At 38.7% G+C, this 13,665-nt stretch overlaps 1 protein-coding gene across 1 annotated transcript in view; it reads right to left on the reverse strand.

The window, feature by feature from the left end:
* Positions 1-8,215, reverse strand: part of TINAG (tubulointerstitial nephritis antigen) — a gene marked incomplete at both ends in the record, with an annotated part of 84,109 nt that extends 75,894 nt beyond the window's left edge. Inside the window, one exon of the mRNA XM_080699729.1 lies at positions 7,864-8,215. Coding sequence (XP_080555855.1) covers positions 7,864-8,215 — 352 coding nt within the window. The remainder of the gene's footprint in view (positions 1-7,863) is intronic.
* Positions 8,216-13,665: the final 5,450 nt, after the last annotated feature.

The following is a 13,665-nucleotide window of genomic DNA, read 5'->3' on the forward strand; positions in this document are numbered from 1 at the left end:
AACCCTTAAGACCAGATTAGGCAAATCAAGTATTTGGAGTGAAATAGTTGGTCTTGCTGATTTGAGGAGAGGTGATAACAGGATGTTTGTAATTTATTTTAAAATACTTCCTCGCAATGTGTTAGAAATATCTGTGCTGGTCTAAACTGCACTGTAGGAAAGCAGTTATTTGCCTTCATCAAGAACTCACACCCCAGGGGTGGTCAGTAGAATTTATTCTGAGAGGCCAGACTTCTGGGGTAACAGCTACAAGAGCTTCCATTATCCATATTTTCATCAGTCCTAGAGTTAGCATAATGAAGTCCAAAATGAGCTTTCATTGGTAAAAATCAGTGGCTTGTTAATCAGCATAATAGATATAATTAATCGGCTCTCATTGGTTAAATTAACAGCGTTTAATTTATGTGGGTTAGCTAAAATAATTCCATGGCGTATCCCATCTTTGTGACCATGGTTTATATCCATCTCTTAAGGTCCACATCTTGTACTGTTACATCCTGGCACCCACAGACTGATCTTGGTTCTGTGTACTGAGTCAAGCACTCAGGAAGAATATTTTTTATTCTCTGTTGCCCACTCTGAGAGTAAGAGCCCTTCCTCTGCCATGTCATCATGTGTCTCCAGTACATTTATTAGGCAATGCTGATGTGGAAACACTTAAGAGGGCAAAACCTGAGATGTCATGAAGCTTTCGGAGGTGATATGGATTAGTTCATGTCTTCTTATCACTGTGTAATTTCGTAATGGTACACTATATTTTCTTTTAGATCTTCTGCACCAAAATATTTTATCTAGAAAATCCACTCGGGCTCCATTTTAAATTCTATTCTCATTTTTCTGTACCTGGCATTTGAATATTCCAATTACTGGAAGTTACCATAAGTTATGGAGGAAAGCACAGAAGGAAGATATTTACTTATATATTCTTTCATCTACATGAAAGTGACATGTTTATTTTATAGACCTTAAAGTACTCAGTTTCAAGTTGCTGATTCAAAGGTCTCTTTGCATAATAAAAAACTATGCTCTACCACCTAAGTAAACCACTGAAAAATAATATCTAATAGATTAGTGAATAATCAGCCTATCATCTCAAATGAAAGTTGCTTTATATATGTGAAAAAGTATAAATAATATCCCAATGTCTTTCTAGTTTGTTAATTTTGCAGTTTTTCAATTTTGTGTAGTACTCTGAGTTTTCAACCAATTACTTCCAAAAGCAAGATAAAACAAAAGGAAGAATTGCCTTCATGAGAGCAATTTTAGTTTAATGTGAACTTTTTGCTACTAAATAAAATGATTAATTGCTTACCTCTGTAATGCACAGAGCAAAAACTATGCCAGAAACATGTTTTACCTAAAATATGACCTTCAATTACAGTCTTCACAAAATTCTAGCTTGAGAGCAAAATTGAAGAAGTACCAACTACTTTTCTGAATAGAATCTTATATATTAAATCAGAAAAGCTCAAATACATTTTGGTAAATCAAAAGTACTACAACTTATACTATGATACCAAAACTCAAAATTGAAGCCAGATGTGGTGACACTCATATAGTGCTAGCTACTCAGAAGGCTGAGGCAGGACCACTTCAAACCAGGTGTTCAAGACCAGACTGGGCAACGTCGCAAAGGAAAGATAATATTAAATTGAAATAATCACTTAAATCAATTTTATCCACTCCGTTTTGGGATGATTCTTCTTTTTTGCTTGTTGCTGGAGATTGAACCCGGGGCATTCTTCCTATAAGCTAGATCCTTGGCTCTCTTTTTTTTTTTTTTTTTTTTGAAGCACAGTCTCACTAGGTTGCTAAGGGGCTTGCTAAGTGGCTGAGGTTGGCCTGGCTGGCCAGGCACCTCTGATCCTCCTGTCGCAGCCTTCCAAGCACTGGGGATATTACAGGTGTGCAGCACCATGCCTGGTGGATTCTAAATCCCTTTATACTTTTTGTTTTAAAAACAGGACTTCACTAGGTTGCTAAGGATCTATCTAGGATGCTTGAGAATCTCACAAAATTGCTAAGCTGCACGTTTCCTGATTCATCCTCTCAAGCACTGGGATTACAGGTGTGAGCCACCACACTCATCAGATGCTAGATTCTATTTTTTAAAGTTTTATGCCTGGCATGGTGGTGCACACCTGGCATGGAGGCACACGCTTATAATTCCAGCATTTGGGAGTCTGAGACAGGAGGATCACGGTTCCCGGATAGCCTCAGCTACTTAGCAATGCCCTTTGCAATTCAGTGAGATCCTGTTTCAAAATAAAGAATAAAAATAGGGCTGGGAGTGTAGCTCAAAGGTAGAATGTCCCTTGGCTTCCAACCTCAGTACCACAAAAAATATTTTATTCTAATGAGTTTTATAAAATATAATTTCATAGGTGATTTTAATTACAAATTATAATGAAGTTCAGAGTTATAGGGTTATACATACACAGCACATTTTTTATGTTTGGCAGAGCCCCCTTTGTGGTTGCCCCCAGTATCATTTTTTACTGGATTTTATTCAGTAGCAGAATACAGTTCATTGGGAAACACATTTTCACACAGCAAAATGAAACAGAACGAGACAAGCTTTGGTACTCCGTCTTTCTTAATGGTTGGCATGGCCATATGACTATGTTCTGGTCAAAGAAGTGGGATCAGAGGTACACACAAGAGTGTCCCGTTATATATGGAGAACTTGCTCTTCTCCATTTTACTGACTGGGACTTAAATATGAAATGCGGCTCCTGGAGCATGAGGAACCAAATTGGTCGTAAATAAAGTGTATAGTACAGGACTATAATGGTAGAGCAGAAAGTTGGATGGAGCCTGGTCTCTGATAACATAGAGAATCCAGGCAAAATATCCTTATATGTTAAAAATATGTGTGATAATTAAGGTTATCACTAGTCTGATACAATCTTCTCTGGTGTGTGGTATTTTTAAAATAAGTGGCGGCCATTTTAATATAATCTGCTTCCTAGTTGAGATTATCAGGTTATATTATTGTCCACAATAAACATATCTGTGGCATTGGATTATTCGTCTTCTAAAATGGTTATCTAGTTGTTTCATATATCTACATCTTCTTATTGACAGAGGTCATTTCTCAAGGCCTGGGCCTTATGATACTCTTTCCTCATTACTCCCATGCCTACTGCAGGGATAGATGTATAACAAGCTTAAATGCCATCAATTATTCTTAAGGTGCCAACTTTGAGAAGAATGCAAGAATTGCCCTTTGAAACAAAGAATAAACAATAGTGTCCTGATATTTACAAACATGTTTCAAAACTACTTCATTTGTTAAAAATCATGCTTCTAAAATATTCTTTACAACTACATAGAAATAAAATTGTTTAACAAATAGTAAATTTGAATAGAATAAAAACACTGTAGATATCAAGTTCATCCAAATTCAATCAATAATTACTAAGATTCTCTGTCTGATGGCACTGTAATTAGTACACAATAAATAAGTTGCCATACTTCCCCTTAAGAAGCTTTCTATATAGTTGACATAAAATAACTGCCCTATTCAATAATGTGGAATAAAATTATGAATGAATTAAGAACTGAAGGTTGTTTGGGATGGTTTTTTACTCCGTGGAAAGAATTCAAAAAATCTGAGCTCAGAAAAAGGAATAATAGGTTAGTAAGGCAATAAAAAGTGTGCTACTTATGTATGCTACAGAGACCTATGTTAATTAAGTTTCTACTATGTGCGATATGCTGGTGAATTTCTCCTGATTGAAGAAAGAGCCTGATCGTGTCAATATTAGGTATTACACTTGAAACAAAAATATGATTGCCAGCTAATGCTGTATCATGCCCAGGCATATATTAATCTGTATTTTCATGGTATTTAACTTCACTAATTTTTAACAATCATATCAAATTGATAAAATAGAGAAAATTGGCTAAAATTTTACCTTCGAAATGCTTGCATTTTCAAAATAGTCCCCGTCTTTCGAATTCAAAATACACACAAAAGTAGGGGCTCAGGGCTTCCATGTACATCTACACAAGTAGAATATTGAGCAACAGCAAGTATTTCCACTCACGGAAACTACAGGTGCATTGACATTGGCAGGAAATAGAAGAAATTGGCCAGAGAGAGAAAAGAGCAAATGGTGAAGCACATGGCCAAATGAAAAGTCTAGGTGTTGCCAGGCATGGTGGTGCACTCTTGTAATCCCAGCATTTGGGAGGCTGAGACAGGAGGATCGCGGTTCACGGCCAGCCTCAGCTACTTAGTGAGGCCATTTGCCACTTAGTGAGATCCTGTTGCAAAATAAAGAATAAAAAGTAGGGCAGGGGGCATAGCTCAGAGGTAAGAATGCTGCTGGGTTCCATTCCTAGGATCGCAAAAAAATAAATAAAAAAAAAATCTCCAGGTGTCACCGAACAGTTTTGCGGTACTGGGGATGGAACCTAGGGGCATTATACCTCCAAGCTACACCCCCAGCCCTGTTTTTTATTCTTTTATTTTTGAAACAGGGTCTCACTGAGTTGCAAAGGGCCTCACTAAGTAGCTGAGGCTGTCTGAGAATTGCGGTCCTCCTGTTTCAGCCTCCCAATTGCTGGGATTACAAGTGTGCACCACCACCACGCCTGGCTAAAATATTTGATTTCTAAGCTTTGCGTCCATTAATGCTATTTTTTGTTGTAGATCATCTCATCATTTACACATAATGATATCTTTTTCTCTTTCTTAGACTATTTCACTTTATTTTTTTCTTAAAGCATTAACAAGTACTTTCTTTAAAAACAGTAGCAAAGGTCTCAGACATCCATGATTTGTTACTAATCTTTAAAGAAGCTCACCTACGATTTCTCCATTCTGCATAAAGTTTATTTGGGGTTTTGATATGAAAATCTTTATTGTGCAAATAAAATGAATTATTGTATCTAATAAGAGATTTGGAAAAGGACGTCAGATAGTATATGAACATTTATGAATAAATGGTATTTATCTAAAGCAGCAATAACTGTAGAATACTGTTGTTTGTTTGTTTGTTTGTAGTACTGGAGACGGAACCCAGAAGCACTCTACCTCTGAGCTATACCCACAGCCCTATTTTTATTCTTTGTTTTGAAACAGGGACTCACTGAGTTGCAAAGGGCCTCACGAAGTAGCTGAGGCTGTCCATGAACCACAATCCTCCTGTCTCAGCCTCCCAAATGCTGGGATTACAAGTGTGTACCACCTCACCTGGCTGTAGAATACTTTTTAAATGCATTTTAAAATAATATTCTAAGTGCCCAAAAATTAACAGAGTAAGTAAGGCCACTAAGGAGAAAAAATTAATTTTATTTAAGGACATTTTAGAAACTTGAAAAATGAAAATGAAAAATGAGGCCTCTGACACAATCTCAAATGGTATCACTCAAGAATGTTCCTTATCTCATCCTCCTCACTTCTCTTTCCCTCCTCCCTAATTGCTGACTCTGCACTCTGCAGGGTCTTACAAACTCATCCTGCACTTCCTGTGTCCTCAAACCCATCCCCCTCATTCCTTTCCCTAAATGGCCCTCGCTCATGTTCTATGACTCAGTTCTAATGTCCTGGGTCCCATCAGAGTGAGTACTTTGCTCCCATAGCAATTTTCTCCTATGTGTCTTTATAAGGTCCTCAGGGGCAAGACATGTCTTAGGGAGTTTCCATGTTTATGCCATCTGAGTCTATAATTAGACACAAAACTAGTTTAGGCTACTTTATTTTCTATTCTACCTATACTGCTCAAAATGTGGCATATACATCATTAGTGATACCAAAGAGAAAATTAAAATTGGGAGCTTTTTGTTAAAAAAAATCATAAGAATTTCAGGATAGCAGCATAAGAGCATTAAACTAAGCATGGAACCGAGGTCTTCTATGACTACACATCACACATCTAAGAAGCTGACCTTGTTCTGACTTAACATCTTTTAATGAATTCTTTTTTTGTGTGTGGTAATAGGGATGGAACCCAGGGGCATTCTACCTCTGAGCTATACCCCCTGCCCTATTTTTTATTCTTTATTTTGAAACAGGGTCTGAGTTGCAGAGGGCCTCACTAAGTAGCTGAGGCTGTCCACAAACCGAGATCCTCCTGTCTCAGCCTCCCAACACAGGTGTGATCTTCAGCGCCACCACACCCGGCCTTCAATGAGTTCTTATAACAACAATAACAACAACAAAAGAAATCCCAGTACCTCACATGGTCAATAAAGCCTGGCATTCCATAACTTCTACTCTCCTCTCAGCCTCGTGTCACTACCCCTCCTTTGGTCATTCATTACTCCCAAGAAACAATGGCCTTTGTCCAGTTCCTGGACCAGGCCAGGCCCCTCACTCTCTGGTCTGCAACACTCCTCTGTCAGCCCTTTCACCAGGTCACCTCAGCCCTTACTCCTTAAGTCTGAGCTGAAAGGTCTTCCCTCACTGATGTCCCGCTCCATTTCACATCACATGTTTTGCTACCTATGAGTGCTATATCACACTGCATCTTCTCATAGCACCTTCAATATTTTCCTTGGAGAATTTATCACAACTTGCAGTCATACAGCAAATGCATTAAATGCCTTACAGTCCTCCACGATTGACTATAACTTTCATGAGAATAAGACCTCATCTTCCCCCACCCCCATTTGTTGGCCCAGCACCAAACATATTCCCTACATCTTGACAAGATACTCAATAAATACTTGTTGGTAAAGGACTTGATTTCCCATTCCTAACGGACTACCTGACACTTTGTATGTTGAAAACTAAATGTTTGCTGAGCTGTCCATTTCTAAAATGCAAACCCTGGGATAAATACCAGTCCTGTGGAAATTTTTAAATAATACATTTATAACTTAAAGAAGTATTTTTCTTTAAATTTTACAAATAAGATGACATTATTGAAAACGAAGGCACCAGCATCTAGGTTTTGAAACTAGTTCTGTTTCTGGATATCAAGTCCCTGTTTTATCTAAGTTGTCTTCTAACTATAATTTCTAGTCACGAGCCCCCATTTGCAGTGATGTGACAGAGCTCTCATTAAGCCTGAATTTCTGTTGGGAAGATTTGGTATAATGAGAAACAGGAAGGTGGAGCCTCACTTAAGTGTATACATAGGGTTTGTTTGTTTTTGTTTCAGAGCTTGGTTATATCAATTACTTACAATCACTAGCTGTTCTCATATAATTAGACCAATATAGTAAACATCACTATTCTCTTTGTGATTCATTTGCATATAACCACTCAACCTTAGACTTTTACTGCTACTTTATCTGGAGTCCTCTTTTTTTTTTAATAACCTTAAAAAAACCAGACTGGCAAAACAAAACAAAAATACATACGAAAAATATTTGGTATTGCTTAGGCAGTAACTGACTATTGTGTTTTTATCCTGCTTTCAGTAGCATTGCTAATACCACAGATTGCCATGGTAGGGATCTATTAGCCCCAGGAAATACTAAGAAAAATGTTACATCAATCTGCAGGTTATCAGACTTTCATGATATTTTCTAAGAGGTTACACTAAAAAAAAATCTGGGATCTCTGATATCATCACATTTAAGAAAGAAAGATTTTTAAGTCATTGTTCTAGAACGTTAAGTCCCTGTATCCAGACCAGCACTCGTTGCCATCAGATCAGAACTTTCCTGAAGGTGTCAATTTGATGCAAGTACCTCTTCCCTGAGCCAAATTAGCTTTAACAGTCCAAAGAAGTTATGTGTGCAACCACAATAATCATTTGCATTTCATTGAAGGGAAGAGAAGACGGGGAAGGAAGGAAAGTGAAAAAGAAAGGAAGTGAAGGAGAGAGAGAGGCAGGAAAGACAAAGGTGGTCAGATCTTAAAAATAAACAAGGATAAGTTGTGAACACAACCCCACAGCCTACCTTCTGGATACCAAGACTGCGTGGGGGGCCATTCTTTCTCTTCAAGACAAAAGGACTTGTAATCAGGACAGCAATCAGAATTGTCCCTTTCACAGAATTTATCACAGTAACACAATGCATTTGCCTCATAGAAATGAGTGACACAGTTGTCATCTCTGTCTTCACAACAACCGAAACTTCTACAGTACTGTCCTTGGAAAATGGCTCTTTTGAATCGAGTACCTTCCAAAGTGCTGTGATTCCGAGTGAAATAATCTCCCGAGGCCACTTCTCTTTGAGATAAATAATGTCTCTCCATCCAAATTTCTGTAGTCAGATAAGAAAAGAGTAAGATCTTATATCCGGTCCCCATTCTCTGGAGGTTGGGTACTTCTCCCACTTTCAGTTAATTCCAATATCCTTGGTCTTGGGGGCTTCTCCTTAGAGCGTCAACTTTAATCATCAAGACACCTCAGCCTGAGCCCTGAAACTGATCCTTTATTTGAACTGAGTATACTTCCCATAGTTAAACATTAATCAAGATTTTCAATGTTTGCCCAAGACAATACAAACGTTAGAAATACCTTATTGTTATTCCCCCAGAGTTACAATTTTATATTTCATGCCATGTAAAAAATAACATCGCCATCAAAACATCTACCTATAATTTTATGCATTGATGCTACATTGAATATTGTTGGCTCCTTATAAATACAGATCCTTAAAAACCTCCTTGGTATATGCATGGTCCAAACTATCAGTGTAAAAATTATAGGCAAGGTCCAAGAAATTCAAAAACACAAACGCAATTATTGATTCCACCCACTTGCAACCAAGATCGAGCTCGTGAGGTTGTCTGCTAGGATCTGTCATATCAATAACAGATGCTCTAAATCTTATTCAGTCACATACTGGCTTGATTTCCCATCTGTACCCTATCTACTTACCAAAAGCATTTTGATTTCAAGGTTTAGTGGAGCTTGATTCAGCTAGAAATTCCCTGGGGGTGACCTTATTTCTCTCCAACTGAGCCCCTACTTAGCATCAGTGGAAACCTGGAAAAGGTGGGAGGCAACTTAGAGCCATGAAAAGTCAGTGCTCTCTGTAAACAGCCAGGGGCGGGTGTCAAGAAAACTCAAAGGTCGAGATGTCTTTACTATGTCTATAGAGCTATGCGTTTACAGTGGGGTTTGCTACATGCTATTTATTCATTAACTACAGTAACTCCCTTTGGATATGGGATAAGTAACCAGCAGATGATTCAGCAGGAATGGCTGGGTGGACAAGTGGAAAAAAACCTATCTTAGCAATCAGAAACATGGACTCTGGTCCCCAAGGCAGATATTAATTTGCTCTATGACCTTAATTCAACTTACTGGTCCTCAGATATGTTCCAGAAAAACAGGTCTTCAACTTGGGGTCTGACCTTTCCTTCCTTCCTTCCCTTCTCCCTTCCTTCCTTCCTTCCTTCATTTATTTATTTATTTATTTATTTATTTATTTATTTATATTTACTTATTTTTCAGTACTGGAGGTGAAACCCAGGGGCATTGTACCTCTGAGCTACACCCCCAGTCTTATTTGTTTTTAGTCTTTTTAATTTTGAGACAGAGTTGCAAAGGGCCTTGCTAAGTAGCTGAGGCTGTCTGTGAACCTTGGTCCTCTGGTCTCTGCCTCCCAAATGCTAGGATTACAAGTGTGTGTCACCACACCAGGCTCTTTCTTTATTTTATGGAGTACTAGGGTTTGAAACCAGGAGGAGGGTTCTACCACTGAACAACACCCCAGCCCTGTTTGGTTTTTTTATTTGAAACAGTCTCATTAGCTTGCTGAAACTGGCTTTGAACCTGTGATCCTCCTATCTCAGCCTCCCAAGTACTGGTATTATAGACCTGTGCCACTGGCTAGCCCAGCTTATGTTGTTGTTGTTGTTGTTGTTGTTGTTTAAACTATATTATCTGATGTCACTTTTCATCATCCCCCTGTCTCTTTAGTCAACAAATGCAGCCTTTGCTTTCTTGCCATCCATTGACTCTAAATGACCATATGGTCCTCTCTTTGTTCCCATCAACTGCAACCAATAATCTCATAATACCCAGTCCCTGTGTCCATCATCATTAGACCTCGATCTTCTCCATCATCCTAAGAGGTTAGATATTTGGGGTTTGTTTGTTTGTTTGTTTGTTTTGTGGCACTGGGAATTAAACCCAGGAACCTTCTACCTCTGAGCTACACTTCCAGCCCCTTTTATTTATTTATTTATTTATTTATTTATTTATTTATTTTTATTCTGATAAGGGTCTCAATGGGTGGCTGAGTGCCTCTCTAGGTTATTGAGGCTGTATTCAAACCTGCCATCCTCCTGTCTCAACCTCCCAAGTACTGGAATTACAGGTGTGTGCCACCACTCCTGGCTTGAGAAGTTAGATCTTAAGTATGCTCAGAAAGAAGGAAGAAAATAAAGATGAAACAGGATATAAAAAAGTGATAACAGCTGGGTGTGGTGGCGCACGCTTGTAATCCCAGCATTTGGGAGGCTGAGACAGGAGGATTGTGGTTTGCGGACAGCCTCAGCTACTTAGCGAGGCCCTCTGCAACTCAGTGAGACCCGGTTTCAAAATAAAGAATAAAAAATAGGGCAGGGGGTGTAGGTCGGAGGTTGAAGGCCCCTGGGTTCCAATCCCAGACCTGCAAAAAAAAAAAAAAAGGTGATAACAGGGAAGGTAGACAGGTAGAAAGAGAGGAAGAGGGAAAAGGAAGGAAGAAAGGAAAGAAAGAAGAAAGGAAGAAAATGGCAGTTCTCTGAGATAATATACCTTGGAGATGGTGATTATTTCAAATATATATGTGTATCAAACATGAAGTCCCACACATTAAATATACTCCATTTTTATTTGTCAGCTACACAATCAATGTGGGGAATAGAAGAGGAGCATAAGAACTAGACTAATGCAGTTCAAATCTTAATCCTGCCCTCCACAGTCAGCATCCTCCTGGGGAAAGGGACTTATTTCTCAAGACTTCAATTTCCTCATCTACAAATTTGGGGTAATAATAGTAATAATAAATTATAATGTTGATATGCTACAATATTAATATATCAAATTTCATATTTAATTATAACAATAATGTGATAAATATAAATGTTGTAGTGTGTGGAAAATTTAACTGAGATGATACAAAATACTTAATATATCACCCATGGTAAGTCAATAGTTCTCTTCAGCATTTAATCGCTATCAAGTCTCTCTTTTACCTAGAAACTTTTTTGCCTTTTGCCTTGTGTGATTTTCTTCTCTGCTGACTTTTCTCTACTTCTTCATAAGGTTCCAGATGTACCAGATCCCTCTCAGACTCACTTTCTTTCTCAAGGATTACTTGAAATATGCTTTGTCACCATTCCCACCCTCCCCACCACCAGCTCTAGGCTCACACCTCATCTTCCCTCAAATTCCAGCACTGAGTCATTTGGAAAACCACAGAGCAGGAGGTCCCATGCAAGATGAAGCCTCACCCGTGGGATTTCCCTGACTTTGGTTCATATCACTTTGTCCTTCCCTTGCTTATGTTGGTCTCATTAGCATAGTTTCTTGTTATTCTTCAAACACTTGAAGTTGTTCTTCTCTCTGTCTCTAATATATGTTCTCAGATATTCACATGACTCCATACCTTACCTCTTTTTGGGGGAGAGTGGCACCTGGGGACTGAACCTGGGGCACTCCACAGCTTAGCTAAACCCCCGGCTCTTTTTTACTTTTTATTTTTTATTTTGAAACAGGGTTTTGCTAGTTTGCTGAGGCTGGCTTCAAACCTGAACGCCTCCTGTCTCAGCCTCACAAGTACTGGGGTCACAGTTGTATACAACCAGTTCTCCTGTTTCAAGTCATTTCTCAAATAGCACTTGCTGAGAGAAGCCTTGCCCATATTTCCTATCTAAAATACTAAATCCTTCTTCTAATGTACTATAATTTTATCCATTGGCCTTATTTTCTGCATTTCCTCTCTAGATTGTAAGCTCTACAAGATCATGGAATTGTATCTATCGTGTTCACTGTTTTCTTGCCAGCACCCAGAACAGTGCCTGACACTTAGTAGGTGTTCAATACGTATCTATTTAATAAGGGCACAAGTCCTGTCATTTGCATTTTCTCTCCCTATGCTAAATTGGCACCACCACTAATTCCAAATCTTGTGGTTATATCTTAGCTAAGCTTTATTTTATTCAATTTTATTTTAGTGCTAGAGATTGAACCTAAGGGCATTTTACCTCTGCGCTATATCTCCAGCCTCGCCTCTTTTGATACTGAGAATTGAACCCAGGAGCATTCTACCTCTGACCTATACCTCAAGCATTTGTTTAACTTTAATTTTTCTGTGTGGTACTGGGGTTCCTTCTACCTCCGGGCTACACTCCCAGACCAATTTTATATTTTTTATTTATTTGGAAACAGGGTCTCTTAAGCCAGAGAGGCTGACTACGAACCTGCGCGATCCTCCTGTCTCCGCCTCCCAAGCGCGGGGATTACAAGCGCGTGCCACCTAGCCCGGCTTAACTTTAATTTTGAAACAGGATCTTGCTAAGTTTCTGAGAGTCTCGCTAAATCGCTGAGACCAGCTTGGAGCCCGCCATCCTCCTGTCTTGGGTGATTTCAATTACTGGAATTAGAGGTATGTGCCATCTCTTAGCTGAGCTCTTAAATGGTACTCACATTTCTTTGTTTCCCTTTCCTAACTTGTCCCCTCACTTGTTTAATAGATGAGCTTCTTGCAGAAGTTATCAGAAAACAAAGAGCAATGCTAACCCCACATCATTCTGTCATCAACCCATGAGCCTGTCTACCTTTGCATACACCATCCTTCCCATCTTCTTTCCAGACTCAGAAGATGAGGTGTCATTCAGATTCCAGATGACTCCTCCATCTGTGACTTTCAGTGTGCCACCCTTTATCTCTCTTCTTTCCTTGCTTCTTAGTTTTCATACATCTTCAACCTCTCTCTCTTACAGTTACTTTAGTCTAGTAGTAGGACAGTAGCAGACACCAGGGCCACCCAGCCTATATTGCTGCCATCCTTGCTACTTGAGGCCAACCTAGCTGGAATTTCCACTATCTAAAGGATTTATTGGCCAAAGCTCATACTCTCCAGCCTCTCACCTATAATGTTGAAGAATCAAGACCCTCTCCCAACCCACAAACAACCTCTATCTACTTATCCATTTGTGTATGTATGTAAAAAGTGTTTATAGAGTGTACAACATATTCGAAATTGTGTATACACTGGGGAACAGCTGAATCAAGCTATTTAATATTAATTATCTCACATATTTATCATTTCTTTTGTGGTGATAGTGATAATACTTAAAAGCCCTTCTGAAAAATTTTCAGATATAGACATATAGGATGTAAGAATACAGGATACCGTGAACTATAGTTGACATGATGTGAGATAGATCTCTTCAACTTACTCCTTTTTCCTAATGGAACATGTACATTTTGGGGGCAATATCTTTCTAATCTCCCATACCACACCAGCCTCAGGTAACCACCATTTTATTCCTTGATTCTGTATGAGTTCTACTTTTTTAGGTTCTACATATAAGTGAAAATGTACCATTTTTCATGTGCCTGACTTAATTCATTTAACATAATATCTCCAGGTTGTCACAAATCACAGAATATTATTTTCATCTGTCAACACATCAACACACATTTAGGTTGATTTCATATCTTGACTACACTAAACAGGGCTGTAATAAACATGTGAATACAGGTGTCTCTTCTACATACTGATTTCATATCCTTTGAATTTATATGCCGGCCACAC

This window comes from Muscardinus avellanarius (assembly GCF_963383645.1).
Source record: "Muscardinus avellanarius genome assembly, chromosome: 8".
In the NCBI taxonomy this organism is placed as follows: domain Eukaryota; kingdom Metazoa; phylum Chordata; class Mammalia; order Rodentia; family Gliridae; genus Muscardinus; species Muscardinus avellanarius.